The 23,821-nt window shown below is 38.8% G+C and overlaps 1 protein-coding gene across 5 annotated transcripts in view; it reads right to left on the bottom strand.

Annotated features, from left to right (window-relative positions):
• ryr3 (ryanodine receptor 3) overlaps positions 1 to 23,821 on the bottom strand; it is a 111,578-nt gene that overhangs the window by 82,866 nt on the left and 4,891 nt on the right. For 2 of the 5 annotated variants that reach the window (XM_051409995.1, XM_051409997.1), the window contains exons 2-4: positions 12,718 to 12,837; positions 6,809 to 6,913; positions 4,236 to 4,256 (exon numbers count right to left, since the gene is read on the bottom strand). In XM_051409995.1, coding sequence (XP_051265955.1) covers positions 4,236 to 4,256; positions 6,809 to 6,913; positions 12,718 to 12,837 — 246 coding nt within the window. Of the gene's footprint in view, positions 1 to 376; positions 392 to 4,235; positions 4,257 to 6,808; positions 6,914 to 12,717; positions 12,838 to 23,821 lie in introns of all 5 variants that reach the window. The other 3 variants (XM_051409998.1, XM_051410000.1, XM_051409996.1) reach the window with 2 other exon arrangements.

Genomic DNA, 23,821 nt, shown 5'->3' with positions numbered 1-23,821 from the left:
ACCCATCACACGATCTACAGCCGTTAGTAACCTCTATTTAAGGTCTTAAGTTAAAAGTTCCATCTGCTTTTGACCCTGTGATTGTAAAGTGCATTGGGACTGAATGGATAAAGTATCTTAAACTTCGGACCTCCATTCCAAGTGCAAGCAGGAAACAGATGAAGAAACGGGGAGGGAAACACACAAAGGTACACACACAATCAATCAAACCAACAAACACAAACATGTACAGTACCACACTCATTAGACAGGTTGCCCATTCTTGTGACAAACAAGAATAATTGTGATATACTCTAGCACAATAGCTGAGGAAATGTGAGGAAATAGTTGAGCAAAAAGGGATAAAAGATATGATTTCAAAGACAATTTTACTTACCCTTTTAATCAACCTCTAGCGGCATTATAAAAAAAAGAAAAGGTCAAACCATCTCTGTATCAATAGATAATTATACAACAGATACAAATGTGGGAGAGGCCTACAGCAGTAACTTTCAAATCAATTTAATCTAAAGACTTGTGATTGAATGTGTACATGGCACATCCTTTTCCATTAGAAGCTTCTAATACATTTCTGACAGTTTTCTTTAAGGTTTTTTTTATTAAATTTAAACTTTGGATTAAATTAGAGGGCAATTTTGCCCAATAGTCACAGATCTAGTTCTCATACATAGTTCTCATTGTCAATGGGGATATGTTTATTATTAAGCCAATTAACAGAGACTCTGCTCTCGCCTACAGTTAATTTACAGTGTCGAGTCTACCAATATGTCTTGTGTTTCTTGTCTTTTGAAATGACAAACAATATCTCAAAGAAACAGCTGGGACGAAGCCCAGGACTGGGACTGTGCTAACCATGACGCACACTGCAGTGTTTATACAATAAGCAATAGATGTCGGCTATCCTCTTTCTTGTCCAGTTGTCAGTGTTAATTTGTGTGTTTGCCTGTGGGGTCACATTTAAACTGACCTACAGGGAACTCCCAACTGTCCCCTGAACATGATCCCAAGCTGATTCTCTTTTGGCTACCAAGTATCTCCCAGATGGCTTGTATAAGACAGACTAAAAAGGAAACAGAGTTCGATCAAAAGAAAAATGGGAAGAGTATCCAGCAACAGCTGGGAGCGAGGGAGGGGGTACAGAGAGAGAGAGAGAGAGAGAGAGAGAGCCTGTATTTCAGGCCCGGTGTCCTGCTGACACATCACTGCCAGGAACTGTGACCTTTGGTTTGGTGCCTCTCCAGTTGTAAGTACGATATCCTAAAAAGCTTTCTACTAAGGAGTGCATTTGTGTTAAAAACAAAGACAGAGACATTTGTGTGGGTGTGTTTGCATATATACTGTATGTGAATGTGTGTACAATAAGTTATGTTTTAAATGAATACTGCAAAGGTTTTTGCTCGTAGGCCAACATTTCGTCACAAGGACATAGCCAGACAGTGAAATCATCCTTTGTGTCCTGGTAGATTTCTGTCTCTCACACTCAGCGCACACTGCTCTGACTAATACTTGCATACTAGCAAAGATAAAGTCAGTAAGTGTCCTACAATTTAGATTAACTCGGATGAGCATATCATATTTGTGGGTGGCTTTAAAGGGAAGCACCCATCACAGGCATTTGAGTGTATTGAAAGATGGCTGGACACCACACTGTTGCAAGTGTAGATAAGCTACACCTGGCTAAAAATAGGTGTAACACCTAATAAAAACTTCTGTTCACAGTATAATACAACAGCACCATAAACAGCCTCATAAGATCACCATAAAGTTGAACCAACACCTCTTTAAAACAATCAAAACAAAAAATGAACATTATAATAAAGATGAGCTAAATTACCGCATTAATTATGCGCCATCTTTGATTTTTGTTTTTTTTATGCGTTGGACTTTACCTGTAACAAGTCGTGTTTTTGTTCTACATGCCTGACATCAACGTTAAATTCTTCTGTGCTGTTGCTGAGAAGTTGAGCTGTACTACCGAAGTTTCTACAGAATACATTAAACGGTTCCTACATTCACAAACTGTAACATTAGCTTTGAACGTTTAACGCTCACGGTCGTTAGGTTCACGTAGCAACACTAGTTCGTGACCTCATCACGCCATACGTGATTCCGTGTCTTGTCATCTATGCCACCTGTTGTATTGTTTTTTTTAACCTACCTGTTGTCCAGTAGCGAATAACATGAGCATATCATGGCTATCCTACTACTTATCAATTTATATATTTGTCTATTTATAATATCCACAGACTGTAACATGTTTAATTAATTATCATACAGCTTGACTCGGCTTCTTTTCTTCCTTGCTTAATACAGATAAAGTAAAAAAAAAATAGAAAACTGCGTAGAAAAACTGTTGCAAGTAGAGTCATTATCAGCATAAAAATATAGCCTATGCAAGTTTTGTGCAGTAGTATAAAGTAGCAGAAAATGAAAATACTCCAGCAAAGTACCTCAAAATTGTACTTAAGTAGATGTACTTAGTTACTTGCCACCACTGATGCCCAGTTGTCAAATGCCCAAAGGATGTATAGCTCATATTACTGTAATCTGAGTACAACTACAAAGTTAAACTAAATATATTATAAAAAACCAAAGTGATACCTAAGTGATACTACTACTTATCAAAGCCAAAGCTAATTTACAACAAGAAAAAGGCTGCAACCAGCAAAAAGGCGTCGCTTTTACTTAAATTATAACAATTAAACTTTAACAATTCTAATACATTATCCACATCCATAATCATTTATGTAATTGTTTTATTCTTCTGTTGGTTACCTTAAAAGCATTGTATAGGCCAGTATAACATACAAACTTCTTAAATCACATTTTGGTGGCTGGTCTTTCTGCCTGCTTAGCTTTTTCAAGAAATGAATCAGTGTCTGCTTCCTCTTTTCTAAAGCCTGACATAGCCATTACACCAAACCATGACTAAGTAATTAACCTAAATGTTCACTTAATACCAATAGCTTATCTTATATGTAACAGCCTGAGCATGGGAAAGAGCACACTAGTCAATTTTTCAAGGCCATGAAGAAGGGAGTCATGCCAGACTCATTTGCTAAGTACCATCTGATATATTGATTCTCATGTACATATCCAATGCCCTGTCCTTCAAATCATCTGGATAATGAGACAGAGATTGTGCATCATTTGCTTTACATTTACTTCACAACAGTCCATCAAAATATGATGTATAACCTGATGTTTAATATGTGACAATTAAGAGAAAACAAAGAAACAGCTTTCATCTAAAAATCCAAAAGCACAGGTGAAAGATTAAAAATAAATAAAATAAAACTGAAGTGTAGCGTGCAGGCAATCCAGTGAGTTATAAGAAGAACAGATAAATAGTCCTTGAATCACGTGTGACAGCTTTGCTCAACAGTCCATGTGAAGACTCTGAAATCGAAACTGATTTCAGGACATTTCCTCGTGTCAATACCCGTACAAATTTACTGATGTTAGAGACCAAACCCAGAGAAAACAGAGCAGCACACCCAAACCACAAAGTGAGTTTTCTGCCAACGTGTGGGTTTTCCGATCCTTTCATTTAGATTCAGTAAATTAGATAAATTAGTATTACTCATTCCTACCTTGCAAAATGTAATGATAATATAGGTATATGTATGTATGAACCATTTTAAGCTGTACACTAAGGCTTTAATCTGTTGCATTAAAAGCAAAAAAAGGGGAATAATTAGCTTAAGCAAATGCGAAGCAGACACTATCACTTGAAAGTGCTTGCACACTTGCACACAAAGTAGTCTTCAGAGGCAAGGCAAAACATGTGACCCGTGCACAAGGTGACAGCACCGATAGATGTCTATTTCAAGATTGCCATAATTTAAAGTTCAGAGACATCTGTGACGAGCTAATTGAGTGTCTTCCGACCGGCTGAGGAAAAGAGAATATGTTGAGCTACGGTGAGGTGAAAGCATAATTTACTATCCAGAGGGGGTCTACACAGAAATAAATGTATTTTTTAATGTCCATTTGCACAATGTGTGGTGAGGTGGAAAAATTGAAATGTATTACCATTAGCTCAATATCTCCCCACAATGTAGTACCTGCCATGGACTTTTAAACTAAATGCTGTACACGATATAAATGCGGCTTTTATGGCAATCGAGAAATGGGCCTCACTTCAAGTGAAAGTGCCGGAAGTTCAACCCCGTCGTTTGGCAGTCTGTCATGCACACTGACAACATGATGGATGAACAAACTGATGGACCTACCCATTTTTCATGGTCAGCACTCTAGTAACACACAAATACAAATGAAAAGAATGTGTTATTGGGGCGTATGGCAGTCAATTACACAAATTTGAGAGCAACAATAGAGAGAAATGGGCCCTTGCAGTGGAAAGGAAGAGGAGGGTAATTTATTAGCCTAGCTACCAGAGAGTTTGTATTCTAGCCAACATCATGTTGTCTTGCCAAACAAGGCCAGCCAACAATGTTGCACTTTTGAGCACAAAACAAATCTGCTACCCAGGCTAATAACAATGCAGGCCTGAAACACCAGTAGACAGGACCCAAGCGGTATACAAAATAAGATACTTAAGGAACCATCTGTGCCAGAGGGCTATGTTGTGCATGAAAGTACAGTGGTAGCCAGAGACACCCATCACAACACACAATTTGGGCTATCTTGCATTAGTATTATGGGATTTTACAAATAGCACCGTAATGCTGTGTAGTGCTCGGGTTTCTCTAGTTGCTGCAGTTGGACTGCACAATGATTCATGCCACCATAGCTTTGTCATCTCTGTTCCTAGATATCAGTGGTCTGTCTTAAGTATTGACTCATAGTAACACTTGGGCCTATTAACTGATAAATGCTTTCAAAATCAAATCAGACCACGTGTAACCAGCAGGAACAGTGATGGTAAAAAAACACTACCACTAACAAGCAGTTTCTTGTAGTGATTTATTTGTCCAGATTTAATGCTAGGATCTATTCAAGAATTAAGCACTGTTTTCTCTCAGTTTTTCCCAAAACATATTAGGAGGAGAGGTCTCAACATTTCATCCAAACAGGGGTGATGCCATCCCTTTCCAGCTCTTGACCGCCCACTCTGGATCTAGAAGTGCTGGGTGATAAGATTAAATGACACATGAAATGACTCTGTTAGAGCGCAGCAGCATGAGTGAATATGAGCATCTGACAGAGGTTAGCAGACCACACGCATCCCACTGGAGTGGCTTCTTTGCTGTCGACGACACCCCCGTGGCAATACAGGTGTCTGCCCGATCAAATATTACTTACCTGCTCTAATAAACATGCCAGGTGAGCTGGACCAGAGCCGAGAGGAAGGGGCTCACACTGTTTAGTGTAAATCAAGAGAGTGGAGGTTGAGGAGAAAGGAGGCTGTGGATGCAGCAGAGCACTCACAGATAATTTCCCTCTTTTCTTTGACCCATGACGGCCTTTCATTATCAGAGCCTTCTGATCTTTTTTTGCAAAACAGGAATGTGTAACAGAGAATGAAAAGAGACAGCTTCAATTGAGAATTCAATTGCAGTTCTTGGTGTTGTAGTAGTTCAGAGTATTGCTAGGTGTGGTCTGTCTGCTTGCTGTAAATCCTGTTGGGACATGATCCAACGTACTTATTGATTTTTAAACATATTCAGTTATCAAAGTCCAAATTTACTGTTGAAATAGTTTGAAGTTTGTGCAAAATAATAAACTGTCAATGAAGCATTTGTCAGTTTAAATATCTTAGATCTGGCAGCCTTATTCGGGGAGTAAATAGCCACTGCAGTTATTACCCTTTTTTACTGTCCTGCTTAAAATGTTCTAACTTTCCATATTTTAAGAGCTCACTAGCTGGAAAGAAAACTACATTTTGCTCAGACTATCCTTTCAAAACAAAAGCAACCCATATAGAGGGGATTCAACTGATGTTGCAGAGCATTTTCAATATTTCTCCTAATAAAACTTTTTGTTGTGTCTATTTCTTTGTGTTCTGGTATTGTAGCTTAGGTGATTTGGTTTGTAACTTTAAAGGACTAAAAAGTTACTTTTAAGTAAAGAAAAGTCTTTATAATGTGACAAGTTGGTATTTAAGGCAGGCAAAAGTACCAATGTTAAGTAACTGTGAAGATCAGGTTTGTGTTTATAGTCAATTATTCACTTAAAAATATTTTTGCAGTTGAAGACACATTGGATGTACTTTTCTGCTGCACCCATCATGGCCAAGATCCAGGTAGCAGAGCCAACAGGTACTTGCTAGTTATTGTTAGCACATACAACTAAAGTATATTTCATTTTCCAAATCATTTACATTGTCTGAAGTGCTGCTTCCAGGATTATATTTCTGAAAAACCTGACAGCATTTAAATGCATCATTTTGGGAACAACAGCAAAAGCATCATGGCGGTTCCATGGCCTTGATTGGGTGCCCTCAAAAAATGCCTGAAGTGTTTCCAATCAGGCCAGTTTCCAGTATTTGAACTGAGAAGCTTCCTCTAAGCAGATTCAGTGCATTTCCAGTACTGTGACTGTTCTGCCAGCGAGGGATTTCTATTCAAGTTCGCTCAATTAATATTCCTTTAGCTAAATTATGTTAACTGGAAAACAGTAGTGAAGAGAATTATTCTGTTACACATATCTTAAGCCCCAGTACATATAAAAAGCAGTATTATACAGAAATAAAGTGTGAGACTTCTAACTGATACTGTAAAAAAAAAAAGGGCACTTTGTGCTACTGGTAGACTACAAATTGATCTGTTTGAGTGTTGGGGTGTGTTTGTGTACATGAGACGGAGAGCAATGGGGTATCAGTGGGAAGGAGGGAAGTACTCACCCCTTCGCTGTTCTGCCCAGTGTTAGCCAGCATCTCCTGCAGGGCCCGCACTGACAAGGACTGCTCCAACACAAAGTTACAAATACACAGGTCTGGAGGAACATTCTGCAGGATGGAAGGAGAGAAAGACAAGGAAGTAAGAAGGGAGAGAGGGTAGCAAGGAGAGGAGGACGAAGGGACAGAGGGAAAGAAACATTAGTTGAAAAGGCAATGACAAGGTGTTTTGAGCAAAACAGGCTCCTCTCCTGGGTATAAAAATGTGCCAGGAGTTTTTCCTTGACTCCGTCTTTGTCCTTTCATGTTACCTGTGTAGCCTCGAGGGTATGCTGTTACACTCAAACTCCCTGACGTACAGAACTCAGATTTTTGACATGACAGTGGCATATTGTGAGACTCAACATATCAAATTTAAGACTTTTAGAATTGTATCATTTTATCAACATTTTTGGTGCACATTGACATTGTCATGGTTATCGTGCCTTGTATCCATGTCATTTGATGGACTGTGACATGCAGGTGGTGACCTAAATAATAACCGCAGTGTCAGTCTAAAGTAGCTCGCAACTGGGGCCTGTTATGACACAGTAAATAAATATACATTTAAACATTTTTAGAAAGCAACTTCTTGAACTGACACCAGAATATTTCTAATTTACCAAATCCATAAACATACTTTTGGTGCCTGTATACTGTATACACATTTTTCTACTCTCTAGCATCTTTCACTTTAATTCTGGTGTCAGTGCAAGGTTACAAGGTAGATTTATTTACCATTTTACAACACAGGGTTGTATAACAACATTAAATAATGATAAGGCTTATGTATTCTTTTCACTTTATCTTGAAGATAGCATTGATGAATGTATCTTTTTACAAAGATAATGTTGGGACATTTTATGCCTTTATTTTATATGACAGGTGAAGATAGACAGGGAATGGGGGGAGAGAGAGAGAGAGGGCGAAGTAGCAGTAAGGAATCAGCATACATGGGGTGCACGCTGTGAGCTACCATGTGCCCCAATAAATGTATCTTAAAGATAAATTACTGTAAAATGCTAATAAAAACACATTTGCACATATGCATGTAACATTTAACTTCATTCTCATATTTACTTCCACACCAGTAATTGGTTACTACATTAATTGCAGGCTCTGATCTGAGACAAGAGACAAGCTGAAATGATTAATCTGCTCAGTGAGGAATGGTACTCATAAATTATTCTGATGACTTGCAACTTCTTTGCCATGGGTGTGTTGCTAACGAGTTGCTGGGGATTATGAGGAGGGCTGTCAAAAGGTGTGCAGCCCAAGGCGGCAATGACCAATAATTAGTTTGGCCTATTCCTTAGCACAGTGTTCTTTGGCTCTTCTCTATTCTAGGCTTCAGATCTGGCTTTCACTCTCAGCAAAATGTTTAAGTTTGTCTTCAAACTTTAAATGCATGGCTGCTAGGATTCAATAAATTAGCTAGTAATAACTGATCACACTGAACAATTACATAATGCTAGTAAATTACTGGCAACTCAAAAGCAGTTCGGAGGCAGACCTGGGGACCTGTTCATTACTTGCATCTGCATGTCCAATTATGCAAAATTAATTTACTTTGTTAGTGCTAGATGGCACTGTTGATTAACATTACAATGACATGACGTGTAAACAACACGTAAACAAACAAATTAGCCATAGCCCAATAACTCCCACGCACCCTCATATCAGTTCATATCCCTGACTTCATATCCTTGAATGATCCTAATATTAGTTAGTTCATACTCACTGTTTATCTCTATTTCATAACAATAGCCAGCTTCACATAACATGCACTACTATCCATCTATCCCCAACACAGAAGAGGAATAAGTTAAAGTGTTGGGAGCCTGCCCTGACCCAGTAACACAACCCGCTGACCCTCGACCTCTGCAGTGAAGTGAGAAATGTGAGCAGAGGGGAGGGCTGCTGGGTGATAATGAGGATGGCGCGGTTCTGTAACTCAACACAAACATTCATGGGACTCTCCAACACCACTGTGTGCATGTGTCCAGTTCTGTGAGCTGCAACAGCCGGAAGAAAAATATTGTCCACTCAGATATTCATCATTTATTTGCATTTACACCCAGATAAGAGGTTTCCAGTGACAGAAAAATCCAAGAAATATCTGGGGAAAAGACATTTATAAAAGGCTAGCAACTCCAAAATCTGGTTATCTTACCAAAAACATTCAGACAGGGCAAGCTGAATATTTACTTTTGCCTGTGAGAGGGCACAACATGACATGATGCAGCTACACCTGTGGTGTTATACGACCTTCTTCAGTGATAATTCGCAACCTGCTGCAGATCTTACACCTCTTATGAATTATTCACTGCCAATTTTCCAATTATCATACTTCTTCCAGGGTTGGGCAGACATACTGAACATTCACGCTTGTCTGGAAATAGAAAAAGACGGTCTCAGTGGTCACAGTGACCTTTAGAAAGTCTAATTTTTTTTATACTGGATAGGGGGCCTGATTCAATTCAATATTATAAGCTGTAAAAAGTAAAGTAAAGTAGTAAAATAATTCTTCAAAAGATTAAACAGCATTTGACAATCTGAAGTCTTACTCATATGCAAGCTATCCCAAAGAGATAAAATAAAGTGAAATAAAATTAATTATTCGGTCTTCTCAGGGTCATATACTGTTGTAAATTAACAACAAATTAACATTAACTTCCTCTTGTTCCAGAATAAAATACATGTAAGCTGATAAAACTCATTTCTAAACGTTTAATAGAACTATAGCACATTAAAAGTCTGGTGATATTCTATATTTTTGTTATTATCAACTAAGCCCATTAAAAGACCAAACCAAACAATGAATTGATCCTACTTCTGCATAGCCTCCACAAGAACTATTAAAAACCCATCAATAATCTGCACTGTTGAACTGTGTTTATTGATTGTTATTGACCATGTTCTTTCATTATGATGAACATGGGCACAGTAGGTTTTTTTTTTTTTTTTAGCATGTCCCACATACACCATCCTGTTAATACTCACTAGTGCACCAAATGTATATTAATCCATGACAAAAAATTGTCCCCAACAAATTCACCATTTACTCCCATTTGAGTAACAGTCTCTAAAAACTACAGTGCTCAGCTGTTTTGAGAGAATTATGTTCAGAATTTGTATTATATTTAAAAATATAAATACAAATAAAATATGATATATAAAGTATATATTCATTACCTGTTTTAAATATTTACATCAACAAATGCACTTCTGAAGCCACAAAAACAGTCTGGGGAAGTAAGAATGTCGAACCAACGCATTTATGGTTTGGTCTTTTCATGGGAATTAAAAGAATATGGACTATTGCCATCCAGTACTTAATTCTATGGTATTTTAATGAATGATACTACTGTAATGGCCCAAGCTTACAATATGTTACGGTAGTAATTATGTGGAGCAACATCATAATCAAAACACTGCCCCAGAACTCATCTTGAATCCAACATAATGTTTCACTCTAGACTTATTCTCTCTACCAGCAGCGGCAGGCAGCCAGGCTTCGTTAGAGTCTCGGAAATGAGGTGTCAACACCTGAGATCAGCTAGCAAATGACAGCCCCTCCCTTTGTGCCAAACCAGAGCCGTCACCCTCGACACTCAGCCACATTTCACACTCAAGGAGGCCCGAGGCATTGTCACCAGTACGAAGGTAAGAAGAGAGAGAGGTGTTAGTGATGGGCTGCCAAGAATTCTGCAGAGGTAGGTGAACAGAAACAAGCCTTCACATCCCTAAGTTTTATTCAAAGTCTTAATGCTCAGTGGTCCAATTAAATCAGGCTTTACTTGAAATGACCAGCTCATAAAAACATCCTAACCTGCCATTGGAGAGTTTTATTTTTACAGTTGTGATCATGTGATTATCACTTGTAAGGACACATAGAGTTAGTGTTATGTCAAAAAGAGAACTGAGAACATCACCAGTATACATGCATATATAGGCTGCATTGTCTATCCCACGTACATCTGCAGTACTGAATGACAACAAACTTGCTCCGCCCATTGAAATGTCTCAGAAATGTTGTGACTAATGATGCACATAATGATATACAACAATTATGTTCCTATTAAGAAGCATATTCTCCAGAGCCAACACAATCTGCTTCATTTCAACATGTCTTTTTTTTTTTTTTTTGAAGACCATAGAGTATCTCAAAAAGAAGATTAATGAGACGTGTAACAGAGTACTGACAGCTCTGTTGTGTCGCTACAACACCACAGGCAGCAAAATGCTAATTTTAATAACACAGTCACAATAAGAAACTTCACTCCAAAACAACAAAAGTGGTCAAAATCATCCTCTATGTCATATTTTTTGTTGTTCTGTCTAGGCACCATGACAAACCACTGGGATGCACCAGTGCAGAAACAAGTACCTGATCCATAACTGACCCCATTAACACTGTCACTTGTGTTTATTGGGGTTCTGGCCAAGCTGGAAACACCACAACAGAGAACTGAACCTGGACCGCCTCAGTGTGTGTGTGTGTGTGTGTGTGTGTGTGTGTCGGGTGGGGGAGGGAGTTCCTCCGCACCACCAAGGCACCCATTTTGAGATTGTTTTTTATCTAAGTAGATGTGCTTTGCATTACAGGGTCTGAGCAGAATGTGCACTTTCTAATTCACCCCCATTATTTCACAGGAAAGCTCATCTCAATAAAAGCGAGTGGGAGAGACAGAGAGGATAAACAGATGGGTTTTAGTGAAAGAAATCACAAGTGTTTTTTTTAATTACACACAAAAGAGATTGCCAAGACAAAAAACTGGACTGCAACCTTTTTTTTGTGCATCTATTTAACTGCAGGAGAATTTTTTTTTCAAAAGAGGATAGATCCAAATTTAATTGTTCAGGGATCCAACTACTGGAGAATTTCTTTAGAGGGGACACAGGACAGGAAAACTGTTGTCAGAAACAATTGATTGAGAACATGTCTAGTTTTCACAAAATTAAATATGAATATTCATATCTGGGACAATTTCAAGACTTTAAGTAAGCTGCACTCAGTTAATTACATTTCAGTGTCTCTGCTGAATATAAATCCCCATTCCATCATAGGCAGCTGTCCTCTATCATCCTGTTCGGTGTCCACTAACTCCGTGATTCACAACCGGGGGGGTACCTGAACTGATTGAAATAGTTAGCTAAAAGTAAAAAGGGCAAATAGTTCAAAACATTAGGTTGAAATGGTTAGATGAATGGTTGAAATAGCTTAAAGTAAGCAGTTGAAATGGTTAGCGGAGAGTGAGGATAGGCCTAAACAATTGACATTGGGCTGTAGGTTACAAAAGAGAGAAAAATCAAGACGTTCCCTGACATAAAGGTAATAAAGTGTAACTAAAACCTCATAAATAAATTAGTGTGTGATGCTGGAGGTTAACAGCGACCAGAGTGACAGCTGTCAATCAGACCTAACAGAGCTAACCAGCCATGAGCAGCTGCTGTCAGACTCTCTGAGTCCATCCTGGAAACACATAGAGTCCACTGGAGCTTTAACAGTCACTAGAAGCACATCACAGCCGTTTGTAAAAGTTTACAAATGTGGTTGTGGCTCAGAGAGGCCGAGCAAACCAGCCATGAGCAGCTATAGTCAGGTTGCCATGGTTGGTTGGTGACAAAAGCTGCCACCACATAGGTTTCAACCAGTAAAGGGAGGTCACTATACATTTTATAGCACATTATGTAGAATTCAAATACCAGAATCAATCAATAACACTACTAAATACCCAAACATAGATTTTCAGCTGGAGCTTTAGTTTCTCTTTAATATATTTTGTAAAGTTGCTTGTCTCATGCCAAACTGACACTGACTTGCTATGTCTTCATAATATCTACAGAAGCCTTAAAATCATAATTGAACACACCTTAGCTTCAGATGTAGATTCCAGGTAACAGAGACGGTTTCCGAGTCCCTCAGCTGCCAGGCAGAACTTGCGATGCTCCTTCTGGATGGTGGCCACACACTGGAGCACCACCTCATCATCCTGCCAGAGAAGAGAGTTGCGTTAAAGCCAAAAATGTTTGACAGTGACCTATCCAAGATAAACAAGACCAGACAAGAAAACAACCTATACTGGCACAGTTTTGTTGCTTCTCGTGCCACCCTTACTTGGAATTAAAATATACTAGGGACACCCAGATATCCCCCTTTAAATTATGGCGTTCACTGCTGCTTGTGAATCTTAGCTTTCAGATAAAAGCAGCATAAAAGATTTTATAGCATTTTGTAGCATTTGGAATCAAACTCAGGGCGCTGCGGCAAGGTCTCCTACATGGAGCATAGCAAATGAGGAGAGGAAAAGGAAATGCAAGGGAATACCTTATTATCAAATTACAACAAACAATAATTCGAACAGCAGATAAGAAAAAGAAAAAAAATCTATATTAATCAATAGCAGCTGCAGCAAAGCAGCTTTAAATAATATGATTTCTAAACCTTTTACACAGGCTTTGGTATCTCTGTGGGAGAGAGGAAAACCTCGATTCAATCAGTGCAACCAATAAATGAACATCTGTATCTGTCAGGGTCGAGAGGGTCAGGCTCTATTTGGCAACACACACACAGATATCGATTTGTTTGTGTACTGCATGTGTGTGTGTGTGTGTGTGTGTGTGTGTGTGTGTGTGTGTGTGTGTGCGTGCGCATGTCTCCTGCCAGCTAACGTCCCACTCTAATCTGAGCTGATGGTTGCCATGGTTCTGGCTCCCACCTCCTTCACAGCAGTATTAATTCAATAGATTTAGATACAGGCTGCACAGCACCCACAGACTCAGGAGGCGAGATAACAGACCCTGACAATATTTCAAACAATGGCAGTCCTGACCCAAAAGTAGACAATTTAGTGTGATCGCAAAGCAAAAGTCCCAGCATGGTCAGACTCTTGTGTGAAGAAAATCATTAAAAAGGGTTTTTCAGTTTTTGAATGTGCTCTATTATACAGTCACTACCATCATCTGTATCCAACAATAATGAGAAAATTGTGTTTCTAATTTGTAATTTCACACTGCTGTATAGATAGAGAAAAGAGGTCTTTTTGCGAAAATCCAGAACAGTTTTACAGGAATTAGGACAGATTTTTCTTCTCTTTCAGCAGATGTAAAAGTTCAAACAGACATTGTAGGAGGCCTAAAGTTAATCTCGTTGTTTCATATTTAGTGTGAGGTGTTCCATTATGTGTTGGCGTTGCACCACAAATTAGCTCCTCGGTCATTCTGCTTTATATGTGGGAGGTATTCACAATCAAAAAAGGTACTGACTGGACTGTTTTCTCCCTTAACAGTAAAACCATTTGAATTAATTTACCAAGCAGTACAAGCTGTACATTTAAATGAAAATGATTACTTCAATGCTAGAACAGCATCTTTTTGTTCTTTATAATTACTATTTTTTACTAAGGGTAAAATAAAATAAACCACAACTCACTGTATGAAGTTATTTCTGCTTCTGATATGTTATCAATATTCTCCCACAGAAACACTGACTGATATTGATGAATAAACAAATTATGGTCAAAGGGGCATGTAGTGATTTATATTACAGCTAATTAACACAGAAGCTAATGAGAGCAGCTCCAACATAAAGTCAAAGTGCCAAGGTCTTTGGGATTGATCAACAACCCTATTTAGGATATACTTTGATCAGTTAGCGTTGCAGGCAATAAGAGTCTATCTTCATGCAGTTTTAATGGACAAAGTGAAGCGCAGTAGAGTTAAATGTCACGGCGAAGTGAATGAGGGGACGAGCTGGCACAGCAGCCCATACCAGCAGCGTTTTAAATACCCCACAACCTGACTTTGGGCTTCAGGGAGGTGATTACTGAGAGCAGAAAGCATCAGTGCTGGCTCCAAATCACTGCTGCAGGTTTCCGGGTAGTTGTGTGATGGAGGAAACACAGCTTGTTGTTTCAGGCTACAGACAGGGAAACTCAATATGGCGATAGGATGACCAAAGACTTGTCACCTCTTTAAAATCAAGTAAATACGCCTCTTTCTTTCCAGCTGTTTTGAATTCTGGTGGTCTTATGAAACCAGCAGGGTCTGGCAACCTTACTTGGCACACTGTATCCATATGAGTGTATATAGCATGCCTTTTTTAAGACTTATATACTGCCAACAGGTGATTTATAGTGGCAAATTGTTGACCAATTTCAGGAAATCCTGGAAATCAGCAATTACATCCAAGTCGGGCAATTACACCTGCATACTTGAATTTGACACTTAAAAGCTCAGATGCACCAAAATTGAAATTTTTGCTCACTTTGATAGTGCGGCTTCAGAACCAGAAGTGGTCAGAGTTGCACTGGGATCAAAACTCTACATAGACTGGATGCCATCAAGTCATCTGAGCAGTGTGAAGCAACAGGAGGAAGAGCAGAATGGATGATAATGCCAACATCGTTCTAAATAGATACAACCACAGGAGACATGGGAGGGTTTAATGTCAAGAATGGATACATAGGGACATTCTCTCATAAAAATCCAATCGCTGTGATCAGATCTCAAAAACTAATGAATTGGCCATGTGTACCCACAGCCAAGAACCTTTCCTAAGACACTTTCTGTCTCTCTCTGCGCCCCCGACTTGATCTCAAGCCAGAGAATCTGGTGAATCCAAGGCAAAGTGATCCTCACAGCAGCAGTGTGACCATCTGCTAGACAGCTAAAGAGCAGCATCAGTACTATGTATAGGGCCCCGGCCTGCAGCGGGAGGAGGCAAGGGGCGGGTTGGGTGGCTGCTTTACCCAGCTTCCAAGTGTAGAGCGGGAACTTGACCCTGCCCTCTCCCAACCCAACCCCACCCGTCCTCACTACCCCTCGATATCCCTCTGGATCCTGCAGGTCCAACTCGTCTTTGCTCTAGCAAACAAAAGAGTGTTTGTTAGAGCTTCTGTTGAAAGATCACATGCCACTGTTGGATGTGTCTCTGCTCTTCAACAGACCCTCAACGTTTCCCATTCTTCTCTTGCTTTCTTTTTTCCCTTCCTTTACTTGGTTCCCTAAGCAGCTAGCCTCTGTGAGCCTTAACAGACAGCGACAGGTGCGTGCGTGTGTGTGTGTGTGCGGCCCGATGCATCCACCAACCGAAACCCGAGAACTACAGATGCTCCCGCGTGCCAAATAAACTCCCACAACTCACCCGGCGCTGCCACCAATGTGAACTTGAGAAAAGGTGAATCTGTTCAATCCCTCAGCGCTGCTATTTTGACACACATGCTTTGCACATGCTCAGTGGAGATCAACAGGCAGACTTTGAGAGGGAAAACAATACGGGGGTTAAAAACTGAGGGGAATTAAGAAACTTCCAGCATGTTTGTCTCCTTGTTCACACTGTCTCAGTGTGTAGTCTGTCGCTCTGACTGCTCTGGCGTCGTGTTTCTCATAAATGTCAGGCAGGGTGCTAAGTACAGGTTGAGCTACGTGTTTTAGTGAAGCTTAGCTAACAACATGGAGAGCAAAGTAGATACAGTGTAGATGTGTGAGAACTAAAACCTGATAAGCTGGATAAGGGCTGATGTTGGTAGCTATCAGAGCACCAGTTCCTAAACTGATATTGAAATGTTAGTTTCTGATATGAAATACATGAATTTTAATAGAGCTTGTATCAAAAAATTAAGAAATAAATGTACTTTTTTGGATCCCAGACTGCAGAAGTATCACAGTATAGTAACTAAGATCTAAAGAATCTCTGATCTGTCAACCATGAGCACCTAACTATAAATGATTAAGTTATTATTCAATGTTTCAACCTTATGATGCATTTTTAAATGCTGTAGAGCCGTGGGAGATGGGAGAAATAGTGACAGTGTGAAAAAATGATTAAAAGGCAGCAGAGAACTTGACAAGGTGCAGTGACAGTGGAAAAATAGAATGAAACCAGAACACATGAGGATGTAAACAAGAAACAGCGAGGAGCGATTCCAAGAGGAGGACTGAGAAATTGACTTTTTAGCTCTATACAGTCACGTCTTCGACGACCACGGTCCTTCTGGTTCACGTTCAAGTTATAGCAGGTTTGGCCCCAGTTTGTTGCTGTTGCTGCCATGCATTAATCCTTTCTGATACAAAGTCAATACAGTCGTCTACACTGGTGGTACCTGTAGACAGGGTTGTGTGGGTTACTTTAAAAATCTGACACGATTACTAATTACCTGTTAGAAAATGTAGTCAGTAACCTAATCCAAATATCACAGTATTAAAGTAATGTAACTTGATTACTTTCGGGTTACTTCTAGACTACCTAAACACCAAATATGGAAAAAAAAGAGAAAAGAATTATCAATAAGATGACTTTTACGTCTTTTCTAAGACAACAGAATAATAACCTTAGAAAAGAAAATAGAAACCAAGATTTTCAGCATCAAAAATGTGTCCTCTGCTCAGTGTATTTTTAAAGAAAAACTTTTCTTGAAACAAATTTATGCAGTAGCCTATATACAATTTTTTTTTCAGCTGGAAGGCAGAACTTGCACTGTACTGTGATGTTGTTTCCCTTTTCTGCTTTCAAGACAAAATAATGGTGACATTCCCACCAGGTGAAAGCATTTGTTTCACTAGAGGCCATGATAAACTCCAGACCAGAGTGAGACTCGTGAAGTGTTCTCAGAGGTTAAACAAATGGTCCAATAATGGACAAATTACAAAAACAAAACAAAGTTACAAGCCTGTGTACCACTCAGGTCTACCAACCTCTTTATCTTACAGTGTACATTGAGTTAACTGTCCTGTAACTTTCTTGAAAAGTATGGTGCAAGTGCAACAGCATTTGTTCCAGTTGTCTCTGTGGTTGCTCAATATGAGTCCACTCAGGTCAGTGACAGGGTTCAGTATGTGCAGTAAATGAATAAATGCCATGGATACAGGTGACCTTACAGTTTAAACAACAGGGGCACAAAAAGTAATAATCATTTATGTGTAGGGCAGTGGAATACAAGGCATTCAAAGGCATTGTTTTTTAAATTTGTGTTTTAAAAGTAACCAGAAGTTTTTCCTCACAGTGAAACTTTGACAGTTTACCATTAATTTGGACTCAAATATGGGCGTCTTCTGAGTGAGAGACAGAGAAATTTAGAGGGAACAAGAGCAGGCATTATGTCTTTTAACTTTTATCTACTCAGGTCCACATTTCCAGTCATTTTCTACAAAAGCCACACATCATAATTGATTAATGAGTTGTTTAAATAAATGAGACTTAGATCAGGTCTTAGGTCTTAACAAACCACTTTACAGAGCTCTCATATACCTTTATTACAGATAATAAAATTCATTTGTGTTTTTGAATACAAATGAGACACATTAGGGGCCGCTCAGATAAAGAACAGAAGAAGCCCCAGTCGGTAGGTTTTGTTGCAGGATAGATTTAGTAAAGGTTGGCAGATATCTGTTCCCCCCTAAAAAATATAAAGTTCTCACTCAAGGTTATCACTCAAGACAAATGTCCTCTCTGCATTGTTTCTATAGCTTGTTCAAAGACGGACTGGCCAGTCATTACACGATTTAGTAAACAGGGCCAGTTGTTGACAATACTCACCAAAATGTACACCTTTAAATGTTTTACTGTTGTAATGCTTTACCTTTAAAACATTATTATTTGGTGCCATTTTGTTTTATTGTTAAGCATTCAGATCATGTTTATACCACTATATTCTGTTATTTTTGGTCTGTTTTCATATGATTATTGCCATAGAAGTATTTCAGACACATGTTGACCTCCAAAAAATGTAATACAAATTTCTTCTTTCTGACCTTAGGAGTTAGACATGGTCACTGCAGGTGCATTTAAACATTTTGCCGTCACTGTCACACATCCTGTACAGACATATTTGCATGCAGAATGTGAGTAGGTGTACATATTCAAGTGTGTGTGTACGTTGAGACAACATCATGGGTCAAAATGAATAATGCGCCGCACATCTGAGCTCTATATTAAAGAAATGAAATAAAATTCTGCAGTCAAGCAAGTTTTGCCCCACAGTACACTGCCATGGATCACAGACTCCAAGATTTATATGGTGTTCCTATAACAAATTGGATTTTCTTGGCTTAGTTTGTATGCATATTGCTTTAGAGCAGCTTCAAATAATAGAGGCCCCCATGCGTGCAAGGCTGATGCGTCCACCTCAGCAGAAGTGCTGAGAAATGGGGGGCCTCCAGTCAGGGACAAAGCTGGAGTCTCTCTAAAGTCCATCATCCTGTCTGATGAGACAGAGTGGACACAGGCAAGAGTATACATGCTTGTCTGTGAGCTGAAAAACAGACTGAAAGAGAAGTGAGGAGATCAGGTGATGCGAGGACATTCACCTGAAGCCAACTTAAGCCTTCTTTACTCCCTCTACGTTGTCAGCTCCTGACCCAGGCTGACAATTTTTGCAAACTTGAAAGAAGATTTTAGCTCTAATGCTACAAAAGCCTTCCAAGAAAGCAACATGATAACGCAAGCACCTTTTCTCCCGAACAGATTTCACAGAGGTCAAATTTTTATTCCTCAGACAGACTGTATAGCTATTGGTCAATAGAGGACATGACACAAGATAAATTCAATTCAGGCACTTAAGTGTTTCACAAAACATCAGTAGCAGTCTGTGACAAGGTAAACCTCCCTCCCTACAAGGGCTGTAAACGGTTTCCAGATCCATCAAGCTACGACATGTCATCTCTAGACTGCAGCTGCCATGGTTGGATGCACACGGCAAATAGAAAATGGTGTTTCTCAAATGTTGGTGGGCTTATTGAAAGATAGTGACTTATTAACAAAATGACAAAATCATGCTTTCCTGAAGTGAAACACCCTTAAGTCCTATCTTGTCAGAAGTTAAATGGGATCATTACTTCAAACAGTGGATTGTTTCTTTGCAGCAGTTATTAAAAATTGGGTTTTGAAGTGATTGAGTGTTTGATCCGCCCCTTATCATTACAAAGAGGTACCCTTGAGCAAGGCACTTAGTACCCAACTGCCCCAGCAGAGCTCTTCAGCGAATATATAGCAAGGCTTTCAAGTAAAAGAGCTTTTTTGCTCAGCAAACTTAAAGTCCCCTAAAAAAACTCGGCTTCAAATCTTAAAGTGACTATAATTGATATATATAATATCACAGCATCAAACGACAACTTGAAAATAATGTGACAATGTTAATGTGGTATTCCTTGTCATGATGAAACCTCCAAGAAATTATCACCTGAATCTGCAGCTCCCCTCTGCTTTACAGAGCATCATATCGACTTTCAATTTATTGTTTGACTGTCTGGCCTGCAACTTTACTGTTGTGGTTTACTTTTGCTGCTCTCATACTGTAGCATTGCTTTCAGCTGCAGCAGGCAGCTGTTTTTAGCAAAAACCCAGACTGTACGCTAGCTGCGCTGCACCAGACAGCAGACAAACATTTGTCAAACAGCTGGTGAACATAGTGAAGCATTTAGCAGCTAAACAGCCAAATATTTCCCACAAGAGTTGGTAGAGACCAAAAACAGAGCTAAAGGAGAGTGTATATTTCACTTACATATGCCAGGTGGACAGAACATGGCTTCAGTTGAATATTGCTCTGTAACTTCTGTATGTGTAGATAAACAATTGTTTGCCTACAAGTTCATCACATAAACTTATGGCAACCATTTAAATACAGCTTAGCCTTCCAAGCACGTATGAGAAACTACGGTGGCTTCATACTAGCAAAAATCCCAATATGCCAATAGATCCTCTTAAATGTTACAAACTGGACCTTTAAAAAGGTAATGATGTCAACGTTTGTTCACAACTCATTTTCACTGCCCTCAAGTGGCCAAATAAATTCACATATGTCAGGTTTAAGTATTTCGTAGGAGTGTAGGAGTGTAAAATGCAAATAATTTACTTGCATCATCAGGACTGTGTGGGTGGGATTTGATCAGATTTGCTGCACAATGACAGAAAAAGCCACCAACTGTCATCAGATTGTAATTCAAATGTTGCTCAACTCAGATTGGTGCACAGAAGTAAGTGACAGCACCAATATTTCCAACTGAGCCCCATCTACTTCAAACTGGGAAAAAGAGCACAAAGACACAAAACAAAATAGTCTATAGAACTATAGACATTTCTCACCTGAAACAACCAAGATGGCAGAAAACAGTGTTCTTGTAAGATCACATTGCACACAGTGAGAAGCCGATTTAAAAAATACTTTCAGAAAATACTTTTTCAAGGCCTTAAAGGTGAATTAATAAGGTCTACAAACAATACTAATGGTCTCTAGAAGAAAACCATTACGGCCACAGAGCTGACAGCAAACTGAACCGTGTCGGCATTAAATGAAAATGAACCAAGTGACCTAAGGGACACTCAAAACGGTAAGAGGCTCACCGTCTGCACCTTTTTCAGTCCTCGACTGATTAATGAAGGTAATTATTTGGGTTGAGAGTCCTCTGATGCTGCTGCTGCTGCTGCTGTTGCTGCAATTCTACTACAAACTCCGCTTGGACCACCAAAGCAACCTACTGCAATTGTTCCTGCTGAAACTGAAATATCAATATCAAAATTAAATTAATTTGTACGTTTGATGATGGTATGAAACTTGATGCTCACAGCATGGAATGATATTGTTGAGTAAGTGTGTTCAGCGCCAATAATTCAAACGAGGTATTGATTTCGATTGCGTAATGTTCGCTAATTAAATCAGCTACATTCTTTCAATTTGTGAGACAGTGAAAACTGGCCACAGCCACGGTCAAGGCAAAATAATTCATAGGCCAAGTGGGAAAATATGTAATAGTAGGCAACTTATATCCTTAACATAAGCTAATAGATTGTTATGTTAATGCATTTTAACATATTGATAGGAATGAACACTTACATAAGGCCTGCAGGTGAAGACAAACTTGAGGCTGAAATAACAAAAAGCCTTGTTTCACCACTTTCATAATTTATGGGTGTTTCATATACGCTTTAAAACTCCAGTTCAAGGTTGAAGACAAAGAATAATGCAAAGATAAGACAGCCTTCTTTCTGGAAAACAAAAGGGAACTGAATGATGTAGACCTTTTCTCCAGAGAGCAGCCAGAGATGAATACAAACTGTTCAGTATTTACCCACAAATTTTTTTATCTTCTTTCAAACAGACAGTATAAAAGATAGTTTTTACAAATCTTCTAACAAATTCATACATTTTAATGTACGGCAAAGGGGCCCATCCCACATAAAATACTAAAACAAATTATGTCAGAAATGACAGCTTAAATTATACATTTGTCTGGTATTAAACTAAACAGGGGCACTGCAGTCAACTGCCTCACAACTCATTTACAAATTAAAAGCATGAAAGAGAGTAAGTGACGTAAGGTCCTGCCACCTTTTCATCAAGGTTGTGTAAATGATGGGGATGGCAGCAGGCTCGCTGTCCTTCAGTACTGATGACTGGTGAGAGCCGGAGCTGCCAAAGAACACACTGTTGCTTTGCCATGAGACCCTACTCAATCAATACAGAGGAAATCCTTCTCATTTAATTTAAATCAAGCTGAGGGAGGTTCACCTGAGGCCATATAGGACAACGCTGCCTCTCTCTTTCCAACTCTCATTGAAGAGGCAAACTTTCCAAGGGTATCAACTAGTGCAATATAATGCTGGATACTGTACTTAAAAGATGACTCTGAGATGGTATAAACGATCTTTTCACAAAGAAATTACAAGTCCATAGTGATCCTTACTTCCCATTACATACATTATATATTACCCATTATATATTATTCATTATATACAGGTTATGTTTGCATAAAGTCATAAAGTAGAGCTTTCTGGGCTCAATTTCCAACAATTAGAACAAGTCATGTGCTTATATTTATTTTTCTACAGTTCAACTTCTTCTTTATGTAGACTTTAGGGGACATGCAATGCCACCAAGTTGATATATTTTTAATCATTCATACCAAACATTATGACCAAAGACTGTTGTTGAATCTCATGTGATATAATTAGAAGCACTGGAACAGCTACAAAATGGAGCTTGAGGTAATATTGTTTTGTCAGATGTTGTTTCTCAGCCAAGAATGAACTTTTAAGCCAACTGTAATTAATAATTCCTGTTCTTTAAGCAAGTATTATGAGAAACAAACTACTGCGTTGGCAGGAAATGACACTGCACATAAGATACAGAGACTGTCCACAGAGCTGGATAATCATTATCAAACTATTGACCCTTTTGGTTTTATTTTTCAATGTATTCTATTATTTCAGTGCGATTAAACCAGTTTCAGTGTCATATTTCATCATCATCATCATCATACGCTGCTTCCAGACAGTCACCTGACATCTGCTGAAAGAAACTAAAGGCTCCTCAAGAAGATAATTACTAAAAGAAAACCCACACACATTGCCATAGAACTATTTAAACTTATTTGGAAAATCTTTATTAGCAGTGACAGTTAATATGAAGATATTGCACACACCCCTTCATCTGATACCTTGACAATCTTTCAGCCAAATACATCATACATAAGCTTGCACTCTTCAACCCTTGGTATTAGTTTCCAAAACCTGTCATGTGTTCTCTTAATTAATCAGCTATTAAACTACAGATTATAACAGTTCAATTCCCCCAATATGTGACTCCTATCTGCATTCATTACACAATTACTGGACATACTAAACTGTTATTAACAATGATGTTATCTATTAAACCTTAAGTAATAAACCCTAAACAAAAACAAGCAACATCAAAACCTATTCAAAATGAACACTTCAATTTGAACACACTAGAAATCTTGCAAGTTGCACCACCTTACTTTGTTAAATTTAACAAATTTGTAGATTTAGTGCAACACTTGTTGTGTTCCAAAAGCTAAGTGACACTGTCCATTACTTTGACATATTAAGCTTTACAAAATGTTGTATATTACTTTGTGGTATCAAGCATTTAATTTCTAAATGCTACTTTATCCCTATAAAAAATGGTGTTAAAGTGTCACTGGTCTAGTGCTGTCCTGGTTCAAGCACTGCCCCTGGTGTGG

The sequence above is a fragment of the Dicentrarchus labrax genome, unplaced genomic scaffold, assembly GCF_905237075.1.
Source record: "Dicentrarchus labrax unplaced genomic scaffold, dlabrax2021, whole genome shotgun sequence".
NCBI classification, from domain to species: domain Eukaryota; kingdom Metazoa; phylum Chordata; class Actinopteri; family Moronidae; genus Dicentrarchus; species Dicentrarchus labrax.
The sequence above is the reverse complement of the archived record's forward strand: the minus strand, read 5'-3'. Positions and strand labels throughout refer to the sequence as shown.